This window comes from Cydia amplana, chromosome 18 (assembly GCF_948474715.1).
Source record: "Cydia amplana chromosome 18, ilCydAmpl1.1, whole genome shotgun sequence".
Lineage (NCBI taxonomy): Eukaryota > Metazoa > Arthropoda > Insecta > Lepidoptera > Tortricidae > Cydia > Cydia amplana.
In genome coordinates, this window is record NC_086086.1 from 9,884,367 (window position 1) to 9,903,491 (window position 19,125).

The window sequence follows — 19,125 nt, forward strand, 5'->3', positions numbered from 1 at the left end:
TTTTCTTTTATAGGTATCTAGATATAACTGTACTTACTGTAGGTACAATACTTACATTGTTTATGCAATTAACATTCAATCGAAGTTTTGGATGAGTAACTATTAAATATACCTACATAATCTACATATTTATATTATCGTGAATATTATGTTGTTGTGTTACTTGTTGTTTTCTTTTATTTTTTGTCACGAATAAACGCTCTCTCTATTCTCTCTATCTCTATATATATATAGGTCGATAATTAAACGACCAAATCATTAGCATAATAAAAAAAATAGACGCTATTCGTTTTTATATTTTATTTTCAACGCAAAGCTAAATGGAAAAAATAATAATAAGTGTGTGTGAACCATAAGTAGGTAATAAACAAATAAAATCAACAATCGTATTGAAACCTTACCACGTTGTTTTCATGAAGCAGGTGAATTAAAACATTGTTGTGCCGACCGTACCACTTAATTACCGGAAATAACGGATGTCATCGTTTTAATATTTAAAACAATAAATACAAAATACAAACAAAATCTTCTGTTAAAACTTCATGGCCATTACGAAATTATTATAATTGGACAATCAACCAAAACAAATTGACCTAGTTAGGAAAAAAACAAACGTTTTAGTAAGTATACAAATAAATATATAGGTATAGTAACTTTTAAGCTGAAAATAATATGAAGAAATTATATTTTACTGGAACATAATTTCAGCTGCTTAAGCTTAAAGGAGTAGATAATATCATCGATATTAAACTTTCGTGAGACATATTTTAAACTGTTTACCTATACGACAACGGTTTCACTCACTTGAATTTTTAGTCGCTATTGGCGACATGTTTCAGGCCCTTCGGGGGTCCATCCTCAGGCTCGAGTGCACGAGTTGCCGTCGCCGCGAGCACTCGAGCCTGAGGATTGGCCCCCGAAGGGCCCGAAACATGTCGCCAATAGCGACTAAAAATTCAAGTGAGTGAAACTGTTGTCGTATAAACAGAGTAGATAATATAGATATAACAGATGTTTGGCTTGTTGGCAGGTAGGCAATTAATTATTATTTTTTCCAACTAAGCGCTATTTACCTACCTAAATTAAAAGCACCTACTTTAAATAAAGTACCATTACTGAATTTATTCTCAGTCAAGCATTCCCAGTCAATCATAATTCGAAATTCAAAAATCCATTTCAAAGGTAGCGCAAAATTCATAAATCGAATGCCGGCAGCTAATCCTTTAGCTCGTTTCACGCTCTGCCTCTATGTGGGTGGCCAGTGACATTGAAAAAAAAACAACAGGATTTTCAGATCTGACAATACCACCCCTGTAGCCAAAAGTACGACAACCCAAAAATGTCACTTTTCTATTGTCCTTTAATTGTCCGGTGGCGCTACCGCATTGTAAACGTAATATTCGGGAAAAAGTCATTTTTTGTCCAATTTTGTGCTTCAATGTTGATATGACGACAAGTGACAGAGGGACAGTGATATTATAAATAGGTTAAGGTTATAATAAGCTTAGGCTTTGTGAATTGTGTTTTTTTTTACAAACATACTTTTGTATAGTGCGTGTTTCGTTAATTGTTAGATGGTTAACGATGTAGGTACGCTTTGGTATGATAAACGCAATTCTGACCGCATCGCTTTATAATTGCGTGTAATTTAATTGAGTTTACGTCAGTTAATGCTTACGTTTCATTGACTAACCTTCGATTAATGAATATATGTACCTATTCCAAGTTTTAAAACAATTCATATAATGCTTGTTGACGAGATTAATTAACGACCTGAACCTTCAGATAAACAAATCCACTTGCCAAATCTCGCCAGCGTCTAATTACTCTACACTGCACACTCGACAGACAGCCATTAAACATCTACATCGCTAGCGCAAATTTCACATTTGCGCAACGTAACAAAATTCGCAGCGCTGCCTCTGTTTGTTCTCATCCGGCTAAGTCCCTAAAAAGCGATCGTGGTGACACCCCCACCCTCTGTCTCACTCGCACTCGCCTCAAAAGCGACACAACGTGACATACACGCTTTTGCCACCAGACGGCCGAAGCGCCGGCCGTTAGCGCGCGATACTCGGCCCTACTCTATTTAGATTTAAAGCTAGCGCCGAATCGCGCGACACATTAGAGGACATTTGAATGTTACACGCGAAACGTCCTAACTCCCAACTAGCGCAACTCAAAATAAACCATAATACTTTAGCATAGAGATCAAATTGGGTTGTATATAGAAAATGTGATGTAAAGACACAGTTTTCAAATGTCACGTACTAGTCGTCTCTTTTCTCCGGAGTCCTGTCGCATCGCATCTGCTCCTTTGGCATCCTTCAGCATGCGTGTCCCCCCGCGATCTTGCGTCCCGCTCTGCGGCCGCTGAAGCCCAGTGTCCGGTCGCTCTGGCTGACAGGCGGTCGTGTGTCGAATATATACGTGTGTAAGGATTAGTTGTGATGAACGGTGAAGTGACGCTGTGTGCAATTTATGTTTGTTTGTGATTGTAAGAAGCATTCATGATTCAGGTTAGTTGACTTTTATCAGGAATTTCAGTAACACTAATGTTGTTTTCAGTATCATCTTATTAGACAAACAATTTAAAAAAAAAGTGTTTAATGTCCTTTTTAAACATTACTTATACAAAGCTTGAAAAGAGTTAAAACAATAGAAATTAACGATAATTCTTAGTCCAAATCATTAAGTTGTGCAACTACCTAATCAACAGTTACTTATTATTTCATTAGTGATACGCGTAGGTGTCACATGCAATTGAATTGTAATTTCATTAATGATCATTGAGTTAATTGTTTCAGTATTTAATTGTGAAGGTGCAATTAATTTTAATAATCTATTGTTGGTTTGGTTTAAATTAACATTAGTTATCGTAAACATTAACAACTAATTTCTCATTGTTATAAGAAAATTGTATTTTTTTATTATATTATTTACTAATTTAGGCAATTGATCCAATTTACAAACAACTCCTAGTAAAAAAAAAATATCTTACGCAACTTTAGCATTGTGTGTGCGTACTGTGCGTGTATCTAGGTAAATGTGCGGCATTTTTATTTTATTTATTTACTTGTTTTTTTATTCTTAACCGAAACATTTGTACGTTTATATATCGATCTATTGAATGTACATTTCATGCAACTACTGATATATAATGTAACCTACCCAATAGTACATTACATAAATAGTAATAGTAAGAACAGATTTACCTACGATCGTTTGACCGTCGGGTGCCGTGTTAAGTCCAAATGGTAGTCAGGCAAACCAAATCCAACACTTAGGTACATTTTTTAGTTCAATATTGTTTTTTATTAAGATTATCGCCTTATTTCATATTATTCAAAATAAAGAGCCATGCCGTGACCAAGAATTTTTTTGTTTTAGGTAGGTATATTGTACTTACCTATTTACACGCGTATTATTAACAGCAAGCTGCAAAAGTGCATACCCACTTCATGAACAAATTTCATTCATAATGTACCTATATGCACTTTTGCAGCTGTGTTCACATACGAATATAACATCCATCCGCAAAATCCCATGGCCTGAATGAATGAATTCATTAATAATTTGTCCATACAATTTTGCAGCTCGGTGTACCTACTATTGTACATGTACTTACACGTACATTTTCGTAAAAGTCCACATTTCACCGTAACTCCATTGGCAGGTTGATCCATCTATCAGTGTGAGGAGAACCAGGCCCGGAAAGTAAACATCCCAGAATAACAGGCCTTATAATAAATTGATGGACTTTGATTGCTGGCCGCTAAAATACTTAAGAACACATTGACTGACTTTGATATGTGGCTCACTAAATAAGAATGGGGGCGTAACAGGAGATCAAAGGAATTTGTGAGTCGTGTACTACATTCCTGTACCTGCCAATCTTTGACCAGTAATTAAATTTTCAATTGTAAAAAAGGAAGTAATGAATTAAAGAATGGTATAAATAAAAGAAAACCCCCAACACAATGAAATGGAAAATCGATTTTGATAAAAACATGTCTAATAATTAGCGCTAGACCTGCCTTGTATTCGGGTCGGCTCAAAAATTCCCGTCTCTCCTACTATCCTGACTGCAAACCCTACACTCCAGTCCTATCTACTGGGTGCTCCGGTGTCTCGGGCAGGCTGCGGACGCCTATGGAGGGGTGGCAGGGGTTGTTGCGTAATAAGCTAGTTTGCGCGCGTACTTTGTTTGATTTCGCGTTTGAGGCTTAGCCGGTGTGAGGTGACGCTGACACCTCCACTGACTCGAGGCCGCTAAGGTTGAATCAGCAGAGTACGAGCATACGAGCTTACAGGGCTATTTGCCTCAACTTCGCCTCCCCCCTGTAGTCTCCTCTTCCTAGTCGCTGCAGGATCTGCTGGCTGGAGTTATCAGTCAGTATCAGTCTAAATAGCGCTAGACCTTTTTTTCTGCTTGCAAATATAAAGAAAACCGCATCCAACTGGATTCTAAGTGTCAGTTACCGCTGTTATGAATGCCTACCTAGGCTAAGAGTTCCCTGTTAAGTTCGTTTAAGATCTTGCCTTTATGACGCAATAATACGTGAGGTTCTCCGAACCTAACGGATAGGTAAACATTTTAAAAAGTTAGGAGGTACTCAACGCGACAGTGCCAGCAGCATTTTGCATGATTTTTGTCGTTGTCGCGGTCGTTTTGTCACTTACGTCAATTTAGATAGCACAATATAGCTTCTTATTGACTCAAAGTCAAAGAAACTAGCTCTGTGAAGCCATTGGGCTTCAAAATCAATATTGTTGTTTCTCGCAGCGCCTGCATTTTAAATACGGCGTTTAAAAGTGGCAAATGAGGTGAAATTACATAACATTATGAATTTACTTACTCATTTCATAATGAATATTCTGCTGCCCTCTGGCGACAATTTTCCTTGTTATTTGGGTAAACAGTCTTGCCAATTACACAGTTTTGTGCAGTCTACATCTGTTAAGAATTAAACGAAACCGTGATGCGTTTAGACGTTGCCGTAATTATAGACCCCGTAATATATATGTGGACAGTGTTTGTTACATATTATTTTTAAATCTAAGTAGGTATATATTGTTAGTTTCTACGACATTTCGACAGATGACTTTCTACTTACGTTTCTAGTTAATTTTTTTGACGCGGGACAGACCAATGTTTCTTTTTTATAAATGGGCGTATACTCATGGCCACAGACTAGCCGAGGCGAAGACGTGCCCTACGAACACTGAACATATAAGGAAAACACAAGTTTAGGTATATTTATTGCCAATTTCTGTGCAAATATTGCAATTGGGCTAACAAAGCTATAACAGAGTTTCTAAATTCACCTTCTGTCTTCATCAGCAGTCCAGCTCGCATTCATACCTTTGCGAAACTTCAACTCGAATCAAAACCTAAGCGAAATATCTGTAACAGCAGGCGTGTCTCACTTCGCGATCTCGTCGCTTTGCTACAGGTAGCTAAAAGTAGGTACATCCGTTCGGCCCCAATTTTGGGAAAGCCATAAGCCGCGCGTGGCGCTGTCGCCACCTAGCGGCCATATCTGTGCTGATCGTAACAGATGCGTTTTGTTAGAGAGTGAGTCTTCTGTACTTAGTACTATTATTTATTCTGTGGTAACAGCCATATACCACTCACCAAGTCACCACTTCCACGTTCCCAACATCACCTACCTTCGGTGATCTCCCTGCCTTCTGTTAAAGTAAACGTAAATCACGAACTCATGCGCACAGCGCACGCGGATGGCAGGTAGGGAACCTAGTGAACCTACTGACTGCCTCGGGTGATGTCGTGGCGTAGGTATACAGTCTTAAGGTTCCGTCACACAGGCGCCTTTTCCGGGCGGGGCGTGAGCGTTTTATATGTAAAAGCGGCGTGCCCCGCTCACGCCCCGCCCGGAAAACGCGCCTGTTTGACGGAACCTTTAGTTAGGTACATCGTCTTTATAGGAATTAACAAAAACTAGGAAAGCTTCACCTAGTTCTCGATAAGTAAGTCAAATAGACAGCCTAATACAAACATACAATAAAAACTTTGAACTAGCCTAGCACACTAGAGAAATTAGAGTGTAAATTAATGCAAAATATCTAATTAGGCTCGGCGCAGTTTTGACGCCTGGGTGGGGCCTTACCATGACATCCTTATTGCGATTCAGTTTAGGCCTTAACAGAATCGCAATAAGGACATCATGGTAATAAGGCCCCTGAAGTAAGTTGATAGATGGCGCCACTTACCTATTGTGGTGAGTAGATCGTCAAACAGTTCAAACACTACCGCTTGACAACCTAAGCTGCGTGTTGAATATTTTATACAAACACTTGTCGCGCAACACTTTACACCGGTAAATAATTGTTATCGACTGACAGAGTCGTGTTCTGCTTGCGGTCCTAAAGCTACTCAGTAAGCTCAGCTGGTTTAATATAATTATATAAAACATTATTGACACAGCCCACAAGCCTTAAGCATTGAAGTTAGAACTTTGAAATTTGGAATATTTAGGTAAGTATATTTCAAATAGATACTTATTAGTTAGGTACCTACCTATTCAGCTCCATTAAAAAAAGATATTTTGAAATTCTAGCCCGAAGGGGGTGAAAATGGTGTTGACAGTTTGTAAAAACTTCTGACACGTAAATCACGGGCGGCGGCTAATATTTAATAGTACTTACCAGTAGTATTTAAACTCACGGTGACTGCTCATAGTATAGTTATTACTTACCTAAGAGTCCTAAGACACAGTCTTAAAAGATAGAAAGAGCACGTGTCAAGCGAATCATGCGTTAAAAAGAGACAACGTAAACGTAGCGTAACGAATGCAGTGAGAATTCAGTACGAGTTCTACTATTTATTCTGATAATAACTAAATGAAAGCCGGCGTTTGCGACGTGAGCGTGACATTAGTTCCGGAATCCGGAACCCACCGCGCCGCGGGCACAAGCACGGTACAGTTTGTTTCTGACCCTGCGCTAGGTGACCTATTGTCCTATCTGACGAGACAACGTGCAGCAAGTAACCCGTATAGGCACATTTTGAATTTTGACCAAAATATTGGATATCTATTTAGGTAAGGATGGAAAGGACTCGATACCTACCTAACTGAAAGCCGGTGTTTGCGACGCGAACATGTCATTAGTTCCGAAATCTGTAACTTGCCGCGCCGCGGGCTTGTGCACGGTACAGTATATTTCTAACCCTATGCTAGGTGACCTATTATCTTACCCGTAGGCTTAGCACGAGTGAGATACCTACTACTGTCGCATATCTCCCGCGCGAAATATAATACCTCTCTATTAAATTAACTTAAGTCACAAAATAGAACATTTTGCAAATGTACACCAAAAATTTACCAAAATGAGACCCGTGTCCATCACAATTCATACTTCAAAAGGCGCGACTGTTAGGTACACCTACATGTCTTGGTTATTGTCACTGTCGCAATTCGCATTGTGTTGTCACGTTTGTCGCTGCAGTTACAAGCCATCCGTTCCGAACTTGCCACGCCGGAGGCGTGACGCATACTTACAATTTGTTTCCGAATCGGGGTGCAATTTATTCCCGACTGATCTTTTTTATAACGTTGCTGAAAGGTTTTTTAGTGTTATTAATGTTTTTGTGAGTGTTACGAATGCGTTACTGTTTGTTTTCCGCTTTTAATTTAGTGGCGTGCAATCGGATTCGATAAATTTAAAATAATTATCTGGTTTTGATTTAAAAGTTAAACATAAAAAAATAAAAATCTAAATTATTTATTTTCAGATTCCGTAGATCCATAGATTGTTAGTTATCAGACACTTATAAAACTGCCTATTACATAAAAAACATAAAAATACTTATTTAGGTCGCAGGACATGAAGGTCGGTATATCAGCGTAGGATATCCGAGTCCCACCTGTCTGCTATCATTCTCAGGATTTTATTTTACCTAAAAACCTATTGGCAAACTAACAAAAGGATAGTTATCATTGAAGGAATGACCAGAAAGATAACGCTATTGAAGTACCTACATATGTAGACGTGTTATTATCAATTTGACCTTTCCAGACATTTGTTCATTAGCTATCCACCTATCGATAGAAGAAAACATACTAGGAATTAATTAGCCTACGTGACTAGAATGCCTAACTGTGAATAAAGTAATGTATACTACCTATATCTTCTACCAAAATGCAGCGAAATTAGAGTATTCGTCGCATCAGTCGCATGTTATTAATATTTTTTGAAGAAGGCTGCAAAGTTCTACCTTTGAATAGCTAAATAAATAGTTACCATTACAATTCAGTAAATAGGGAGAGTTAATAGGTACTAACTCAGTATCCAGGTTCACGAGTCTATATGTATACATTACGCTACAATATTTAATGTAAAAAGAGTAAAAACTTTAAGTCTGTAATACATTAGCAATATGACGTGTAACTACGAGGGGCGTTCAAAATATTCTCGGTATTGATATCTTACGACCTCTTCTAAAATTTCTTTCGTTTCTGGCCGCTAAGGTTTATTCATTGACATTAAAAAAAAGTATAATTCGAACCGAGATAGTCTTTTGTTTTTCTGCAATTGCTGAACAAACATAAACATCATGTGCGAATTGACAATGTTAACTAAATTAGAACATCGATGCGTGATAAAATTCTTGACAAAACAGGGTAAAAATCAAAAAACCATAAAAGAGGAAATGGATTGTGTTTACCGTGAGTCTGCTCCTTCTTTATCTACCATTCAAAAGTGGTCAAGCGAGTTTAAACGCGGAAGGGAGAGTATTGAAGATGACCCTAGACCTGGCCGGCCTGTAGTAGCTACTTCACAAGAAAATATTGATAAAGTGGAAAAACTTATATTGGAAGATGGTCGAGTGAAGGTAAAATCTATAGCACAAGTAACCAATCTCTCTATTGGTACCGTACATGATATTATACATGACCATCTTAATATGTCAAAAGTAAGTGCAAGATGGGTTCCGCGAATGCTGACCGACTCGGCTTCAAAAAGACATGCGTGTAGCTTGTTGTTCCGATTTTATTGACCTGTGCGGTGAAAATCCTGATGAGGTGCTGCAAAGAATAGTTACTGGAGATGAAACCTGGGTTCATCATTATGACCCAGAGAGTAAACAAGAGTCCATGCAGTGGCACATTAAGGGTTCAGCTCATCCCAAGAAGTTCAAGGTCATCCCTTCAGCTAGCAAGGTCATGGCCACGATATTTTGGGATTGTGAAGGAGTATTACTAATCGATTATAAAGAAAAAGGTGTAAATATCACAGGACAGTACTACGCTAACATTCTACGTCAATTAAAGGATGTAATTAAAGAAAAGAGGCGAGGAAAGTTAACCAAAGGTATTCTGCTTCTGCATGACAACGCCCCCGTCCATACTGCTCATATTGCCAAGGCAGCTATTGTTGAATGTGGGTTTAAAACTGTTACTCACCCACCGTATAGTCCGGACTTAGCCCCCAGCGACTTCTTTTTGCTCCCCAATCTTAAAAAGGATCTGCGTGGAAATAAATTTTCTGACGATGAAGCATTGAAGGCGGCAGTGGAGGAGCATTTTTACACGAAAGATAAAAAATATTTTTACGAGGGATTAAAAAAAATAATTGATCGATCTTTTAAGTGTATGAACATAGGGGGTGTATGAAAATAAAAATATCAAACTTTTCGTACTTGTTTGTTTTCATTCTCATACCGAGAATATTTTGAACACCCCTCGTACATACTAGGAATTGCCTAAAACAATATCTAAAATGTAATATTTTGAACCACTCTATGCTCGCTCGCATTGTCACCTCATCAAAAAATATACATCTAACAACGAGAAAGAGGTATATGTAGATTGTTCTAGTACATGTACTAGTTTGATATTAAAATATTCCCTTGATTAATCTAATATAAACTTTATACTAACTCCAGGGCTGTCCCCAGGAAGGGTCGTGCTAACGCCATAATATTCCGGGCATGGCTGGATTATTGAAATAAATCGCAAGTCATCAGGCAAATGCATAGTTTCTGCACAGCACATTAGGGAGATTGCTGGCGAAGTGGCGTCCCGGGCTAGAGCGTGCAATTTGTACAAAACGGGAGTTTGTGGATTATAATAATAATATCTTAGGTAAAGTTTGAGATGGGTTGGAAATTTTGTCTTACTTATATAAATAAATAAATGAAAAACAATAATCACTCTGTTCCTGAAAGTTAAGGATACACTAGAGTCGGGGCAAGACAACTCTGCATAGCATTTTTATAATAACACTTCCTCACTATGACCTATTCAAATCGGTGCAAAGTTAATTTAGTTTAGACGGACTCTAGAGCTAATATCTATCAAGTAAATCCTACTTGGACTGGTGAAGTTAAAAAAGTTCACGTGATTTTTTTTACCCAAGCCTTTATACCTACTTGTGACTTATATGTACTTATATCAACTACAAACTGGTCCGGGTTAGTTTTGAACCGTAACTTCAATTCTAGGTAATTCTACCAATGCTACCATATCTCCACTGTCAATCTAACATCTAACGTGATCGCGGTTGACTAGAACCCCGATTGGAGCGATTGTCAAGATCAAAAAGCCGGTAGGTACCTATAGCATGTGTGATTTATTCGCCACAAATGTAATATAAAAAGTCAGTTAAACACCAGTGTTGTTTCACCCGCCCATTTTGGCATATCAACGACCCCGAGGCTATACGTCCGCTTACTAATTGTTTCTACGAATAGTTTTACGATGAGTTGCTGACATTAAGATCCAATCAAAACCGTTTCAGATTTAATTCAATTCAATAGCTTCAATAAACAGATTATACCTACAAAAACCGGACAAGTGCGAGTGGACTCGTACTTTTTAGTATTATGTTATTATAGCGGCAATAGAAATACATCATCTGTGAAAATTTCAACTGTCTAGCTGTCACGGTTCAGGAGACACAGCCTGGTGACAGACAGACAGACGGACGGACAGAGGAGTCTTAGTAGTAGCGTCCCGTTTTTACCCTTCGGGTACGGAACCCTAAAAAGTTGGATTTATTTTGTTAAAACAGGGTTTGCTTAGTTTCCGCAAATGGACAGGTCAGGGCACTTCAGTTATAATTAGTTTGTTTATTTTAAACAAGGCCCGGGCTTTGTTCTTGTTCTCCGTCTAAATATAGATTTATACGATTAATTAAGTAACGAAAATTGTAATAATGATTAAAATAACTCTACGAAACACACAACATAACCATCAACGACAAACAGATTGCTTATAATAATATTCTCACATTCTACACCTATACAGTTAAGTAGTAGGTAGTAGTAAGTAGTAGTATTAGTAGTAACTCACTTTATTGTACAAAACAGGTTCACATGAAGTTCACATAAATTTTTGGTACAAAGACGAAAGTACCCCTATAAGGGATCTCTTCCAGCTAAACTTAGGGAAAGCTTAAATGTTAGTAAAGTAGATAAGGTAGATGTGCCAATTTCACTCCTACTTAATAGTTGCCCCATATATTGAAAGGGTTATAGGTGCTAATGGAGCAGTGTCAAGTCAAGCACAGGTGCACAGATATTACCTAAGTATATCACATTTATAGACGGGTCGCGAAATTTATTTAATTACCTTATTATTGCGATAGACCGGTCTATAAACGTGAGTTAATATGTGTTCAAAACGAGAAAGTTTTTAATATGATATTACCTACTTCAGCACACCTGAATTAAAGTAATTATGGGCTGGTAACATTTGCTAATAACCTGCCGAAAACCGAAGGTCAATCACATCATGACTAATACTTTGTCTACTTTAACGTGTTAGGCACAACGTGTCAAAAGAAAGTGTCATTGACAGCTATTTGACACAATATTGTCAATAAACAGTGAAGTTCTAATTGACAAACTCAGTATCTTAACAGTAGATGTACCTTAACTAGTGGAAACTAATAACTATTATGATGTCTTTTTTTGTTCATTTTCAGTGTCATTTTATAAATAATTATATGCATTAAAAAAATGTTAAACAAATAAATAAAATATGAACACTAGGAAAGTAGGAACCCAGAATCACAATCCGGCCACAGGTCCACGTTCTTATTTGTACCAGCTAGCGCCATCTATGAAGTGCTTACGGAACATTTGATTGTTGTTAAATTTTTGTCAATGTTTGGTTAGCTTTAATGGTTGTTAAAATTAAATGGTAATTAGACTAAATGAAAAATGCTTGCTCTGGAAGCGCAATTATTATTTATTGTTCAATAAATTATATTGTTGTTTTTATTACTCGGCTAAAAAATGTTTTTGATACCAAATATGCTTTATAAGCATATTTATTAATTTTTAACCCATTGCCTAAGTATGTATTCTGGCGAGATTTATTTTTATTTTCTTAACATCCATATTTAAAAAAATTCAAAAAAAAATTTAAATATCATTTTCTTTTCCCGCATACAAAGCACGTTAACAACCGTTGCTACGATTTAAAATTTAAATCCAACGAAAAAGCAAACTAATCAATCATCAAAACAATCAATCACCTTGCAGTGACACGCCTCCGCCCATAAATTATAAACGAGGAAAATTATAAAATTATAATCGCGAGGCAAAATTATAATTGGCCGGCAAAATTATTAGGTGCAAAGTTATATTATTGCCGAGTTGCCCGCGGCGCGCGTATCAGATGCGCCGACTGACAGGCTAAGTGATGCGAGGACTGATAGAAACTTGGGTTGCAGGCTGTATGCTGAAACGTTGGTTTTGGTGCCCTTTTCTGGCTTTCTATAGGTAAAAGTATTGCACGGTAAGTATCTACAGGCCATACATAGGTACATACATTACGTAGTAAACATTAAACTGTCAACACCATTTTGGATACTATCCCTCCATACATGCACGTTTTACTGTGTGCGTAATTCTATGTATTAATCACTCATCAGATACATTTGCTTAATTTTAAATTACGATAGCTCATATGTATTATTGCCATAATAAAATTAAATCAAAATCTTGAGATACCTACCGTGATTATGACTATGTTTTAAGTCGATCATTGAAATCAGACAAAAACAAAAAAACACTTACCTAATTAGTAACTATTCGAACTAAATTACACAGAAAATCCGACTGAAACTTCAAGAGCTATTATGGCCGGCTATTTATCATTTGTCACCATGGCTGTCACGGTACTCACGGTCTAACAAATATAGTAAACGTGCGAAAGTGACGCATGGCACGACAGGTGATAAAAATGTAAAACATGCGACCATGATAGCTGGTCAGAATAAAGATGACTCAAAATGAAAAGCTTTTCTAGAGTATCAATGCAGGTAGATACATGGTACCTACATGTACCTATGCGACACAGGTATTGAGTAGGTAATTGTCATATTGGTAACACTAACAAGTTGTTCCTTTCTGAATATGGCGTGAATGAGTTGCGATTATAGAAACTTATGTTGCAGGGTGTACTGAATTATACGTTGAGGGATTTCGATGACCTTTTGCCGTTGCTGTCTCCTATGTCTTTATCAACTAAAGGCATATAAAGGCAAGGGTTACCTCTGTATACTATTGTTTCGTTATGAACGACTTTACACGGAGAGAAAAAATATTGTTCGAATTAAAAACCTGATTACTAAAAGACGGGATTATCAAATTCTATTAATTTTTACATTTTTTTTCTAGGCGATAGAAAATAATATAATTTCAAGGAAGTTTTATTAATTTCATAGTATAGGAAATACAAAACGGTTTTACTTAATCGTGAAATTAATATTCTTTACTCGGAATAACAGATTTGTATAAATTCTATAAAACTTTTCTTGAGTTTATAAATGGTGTACTAGTTACAGTACGTAAAGATTACTAGATAATACAAATGGGATTTATTAAAATCGGTGGCTACAAATGACTATTAATAATTATAAGTCAATTCTGATTTCTATACTTCGTAATCTTGTAATAACAAGTCCCTTTCTTATTCTTATGAGTTTTATTCTTATTTCCGTAAATAGTAAATAGCTTTATAGATATTAGTAAAGTGTACTAATAACACGATTCCTAAATGCACTAGCCGCCCCTCCCCCCGCACGCGTACTCCGTATCCATCTTTGACTCGTCCATTTTGCTTGTAACCTCATCGGCGAAAGGAGCTCATCGGAGAAATTATGTTTGGTGCATGTGGTGTGTCGTTGAATGGAACTATGACTAAGTCTAGTTTTAACTACGTTGAACAAATAACAAAGAAACCTGTAAAATTGGGCCAGCGACTTGTAAGTAACCATAATTGCAATTTACAGATGCACCCGTACCTGATCCAGATCCAATCCATTCAAGCGCGATTGGAGCATGCCACGCAAATTTAGATCACGTAAGAAGTGATCGTTCCTTACGGGATCTAAATATGTCTGGTACGTTTCGATCGCGTTTGGATCGCTTGGATCAGGCTCAGGTGCGGACGCATCTGTACATTGCAATTATGGTTACTTGAAATCAAATCGCAGCTTACTGAATCCCAATCCCTAGTAAAAATATTACTGAAAATAAGAGTGCTGCTTTATTGTTTCCAAGCAAACTATTGTGAATTTTAGTCACGGGATTAGTAAAACCAAGAAACAAAACACTAGATAAAACTTATCAGCTTCATAAATTCCATGACTTTTTTTTGTAATTTCTAGTAAAGTTTACTTGTTTTTAGTAAACAGTATTGTTGTTCCAAAAAGGACAATTTTTTTGGTGTTAGTAAATACAATTAGTAAAACTGGTTCATAATCGTTAGTATAATTTACTTGTCATGGAATTCACTAAAATTTTACTAATGATTAATATTTTTTACTTGATTCTACAAATTTTTTCTCTCCGTGTACTACAGAGATACAGACTAGTACATTTTAGTCACTCTAGTCACTATATACCAAGGTAGGTATATTTTGCTATTGATACCTATTTGATGATGATTTTATCTGTATTGACATTTGTATTGTATATGTTGGCGGCCGATCGTAAGATCAGGCATATCGTGAAACGTGTAAATCTTTCAGCTCCTATTTCTGGGCAGTTTGCCCTTCGGGCATCTAAAGCAACCTAACGAACCTATCCTACCTATATATTGGTTTAATGTCACTATCGTCAAAACATTACACAGGAACATTACGATCTGCCTAATCTTACGGTCGGCCGCCGACATATATAATAAATAGTTGAGGATGAAAATATAAATTCATATAGATAGCTTAAAATAATTTATAATGTAATTTCATATTAATAATTAAATCTAAATATATCTATTTGGCCCTTTTCATGGCCAAGTTTCTAATTTTTTCCAGATTATGTTTTTTTTTGTTCTCTACTAGGCCAAAAAGAAAATAGCACCAATGTATTACAAAATATCAATAGAATAAATAGTATGGACGTTCAACCATATTTTCGCTCTAGTATAACTAACATAATAGACGTCCTTAGTAATGAGATAGGTTGTCCGTGCCCTTGTACAGTCGCCATCAGGTATATCGGATCGGCCGAAATGTTCAAAAATATCTGAACACGACTCTAACCCCTTGACAAATAGAAGCGTGTTCAGATATTTGTGAACGCCTTGGCCGCTCCGATATATATGATGGCGACTGTACAATAGGTATTTAGTCTTCAGTAATTATTTCATGTATTTATATCATGTGTTTAAGGCAATAAAGGCTTTTTTCTTTTTTATTAAGTACTACCTACATACATGTTTAAACACGTTTCTCAAAACAAAACTATTCCATATATATTTAACACCACGTTACTACGTGGTTTTTACACAATAACATTGCAAATTTCCTCAAAAAACAAAAAATTACCCAGACGGTTCCGCGAGCCACACAATAGCTTATCAGTAGGGTACGACCGCCCATTGTTGACCTCGCCGAGGACGCTCTATTTACGCGTCGCACATACGGTTCACTTCAAAAGATCCTCGTAGTATTGTTATCGGGGCCACCTGAGATTGTTTTTTTGGACAGTTTCTTGAAATTCTGTTGTTTTTTGGTTTTGCCTAAACACAGATGTGGCCATAATTTTATGTTAGTTTCGTGTGTTTTAGTTTTGTTTTTCAAGTTTGGTAAGTAACTAGGTACCATACCTATGTAGTAGAGTAGCTATTATTTTTGCAAGATGATTGTGTCACTTTAAAAAGGACATATTTACATTACTTAAATTATTAAAACAGAAAGCATAAGTGTTTCATAATTTTGCCTTATCTGTCGAAAAGTGAAATGTTCCTACTTAATATTAAAAAAGTTGGATATGTAAGGTAAACGTACTGGTGCTCGATGCGGTCCCAGACTCCCAGTACATGTCATCTTGAAACTTAAGTCATTGTCAATAGAGGTGACAGCAGGGTGCCATCTATTGGCCAGCATGTCGAGCACTAGTACGTTTACCTTATCGTATCGACCCATATTTCAGTACAGAATCAGTAATAATCATGTATTGCTTTCATATTAGTTGTTACATTTGGATATTGGACAGCTATGAACGCAGAGGGCACTGCAAATTACATGCTAATGCTATGTTATTTTTTTAATAATATGTAGTCCAAAAACATACACAACCTAACTCATCTACGCTAGCTGAACAGATATATTGTTCATACATTAAATATTTTTATTACCACAAAAATTTCGCCCATAATATGTACCTAAAAGTTACACACAGTTTATGTCGGCATTTCAAATACGATTCCTAACAATAACAAACAATATCTACTAATCCCTCTCCCCAGTTGACAACCTCGGCACTTATTATTATCATTATCCTTTTAGCCAAACAAAAGCATTAGCCTTCTGCAATGGGATTTAACACCACATTACGACAAAGGGATCTCTTATCAGTAAACTCGGGTTTGTCGTTATCAATAGACACGTCCAGGTAGGTCATGCCCCCACTCCCGTAACATGGTGTCATGGTTTAGCCATCGTGATGTCAAAGGATTAGTTGTGATCCAGATCGCAAAGGTTAAACTCGACTTAAGAACGAATTACGCGAATTGCTAATTCATAAGTGTGTCTTTCGTCACTAAGACTTAGTGGATTAGCGTTAACTTAACGCCGGTGTTTGTGAAGTTAGTGATTATTGACAATGTGCGAGGATTATAATAGTCTGAAAAACCTATCATCGTTTGTGAAACGGTGGTGGGAAGACGATCATGTTAAGGTTTGTAGAAAAAGCTTTATTTACTTTTATTACGACGAAAGTGGACGACCGCCCCGAAACCGCCTTTCCATACAAACGTAGTTCCCATTTTGCTCTATAGATATTAACATTATTGAAAATTGTATGCAATTTGATGTAGGTACCTATATTAACCTTTGTTTGATTTTTTTCGAATTTTTAATTATTATAAGAGTTAGGAGCATTTGGAAATGGATTTTGTTTTTAGCTTCTAGTTCTTATTCAAAAAGACCAAACGAATTACATAGCTATGGTTAATAGTAAAATTGCATGAAAATATTTCAAATTATCTTAATATTCATGGAGGAAAATGGGGACTACGTTTGCATGGAAAAGCGGTCGCCTCTTTCGTTTTAACTCTTGAATGTAACTTTTATGCGTTAGCTTAAATTATCTTGACTGTCTTTCGCCTTACTTCGAACAAGTTTAAGCAAGTGCACCAAAAAAACTCAATCTTCCCGTCTCAAATCTCCGATCGATTGACCTTATCCAATTATTATTTAATACCCATAACGCGCCGTAAGCCGAGATTATCCCGATACTGTGTCCAACGTATCATTACCTTACGTTAAGCGACCCGTAATTTCACGTGGCATCTAAATTGTATCACAGGTTATTATGTGACGGTTTTAAATTGAAGTGGAGACGTAGTTAATTTGCTTTAAGCTGAAAATGTTTCATTACTTTGTGCAATTTATCTTGTAAGGTGTACCGCCGTGTGTTTATGGTTTGATAGCCGTTTTAAATTGATCTAAAAACTTACTTTAACAATAACTATTTTGCTAAATTGCAAAATTATAATTATGATGAATTTGCGAAATAACAATTTTGCTAGATTAGCACTTTAACAATTTTGCAAAATTCGCCTCGTAGATGTCAACACTTTTAATAGAGTAACATTTTTTGTATTAAAGAAAATGTTAGAAAGTTTATTTTCGGCTTTGAAAATTTGAAAAAAATATATATATCGTGGCGTCGTGAGAAATAGGATGTATAATGATACATAACTTAAATTGATTCAATTGCCTTAAAAATCCTACGAAATATGTTCACATGCTTTTGACATAACACTGTGTACAAAAAATGTTACCAAAATCACATGGTTCAAATGAAAATGTAATCACGAAAACACCACTCAGTGTAAGCTAATATTGTTCCAAAGGCGAAATTCGTCCGCTTTCTACACACAGTGAATCATTCGTGTATGATGTTAATTAAATTACTAGACGCACACAAAACGACCACCCACGGGGCCATGATGCGCCATTGTTGAAAGAATGACAAATATTGATACAATCCGTCAGTGCGCTGTGTCGATATTTATGAAACAATGATACGATACAGAATGTACCGTATTTGCATTTATTTTTTAATTAAAAATAAACGTAGAAATTGTCACAGGTTATTAAATTTTTATTTCTTGGTCGGTTATTGGGTGTCTTACCCTAGCCATTTTGTTGTAAGTAGGTAATAATTGAATTAGGGCGCCTGTCCTTAACTTGCAATAAATTATTAAACTACTGTAAGTACTAGCAAATATCTTATAAAATAGTTTTTCAAAGACAATTGACTAATGTTGAAACAGCTCGCCTTGTTTATTATAGTTATTTTCATAGTGTAATGTCATATGGTATTCTGGTTTGGGGCAAAGCAGCTGACATACAGACTATATTTGTCTTACAAAAGAGAGCCATTCGTTCTATATATAACTTAAGAGCGCGTGAATCATTAAGAGAACTTTTCAAAGAAATTAATATTTTAACTGTAGCTTCCCAATACATATATGATAGTATTATTTATGTTATTAAGAATCTAGACTCCTTCACTAAGAATTCTGATGTCTATAACTTTAAGAGCCAACAGGAGCTAAGATTTAAATATTTTAGGTAAATATACCCGTCTCGCTAACGGAAGCGGCTCCTAAAACTAGTGCGATAAGGACAAGG

The 19,125-nt window shown here is 36.4% G+C and overlaps 1 protein-coding gene across 1 annotated transcript in view; it reads left to right on the forward strand.

Moving 5' to 3' along the window:
• Nucleotides 1-1,745: 1,745 nt before the first annotated feature.
• Nucleotides 1,746-19,125, forward strand: part of LOC134656422 (zinc finger protein basonuclin-2) — a 30,593-nt gene continuing 13,213 nt past the window's right edge. The window contains exon 1 of the mRNA XM_063511947.1: nucleotides 1,746-2,519. Coding sequence (XP_063368017.1) covers nucleotides 2,511-2,519 — 9 coding nt within the window. The 5' untranslated portion in view covers nucleotides 1,746-2,510. The remainder of the gene's footprint in view (nucleotides 2,520-19,125) is intronic.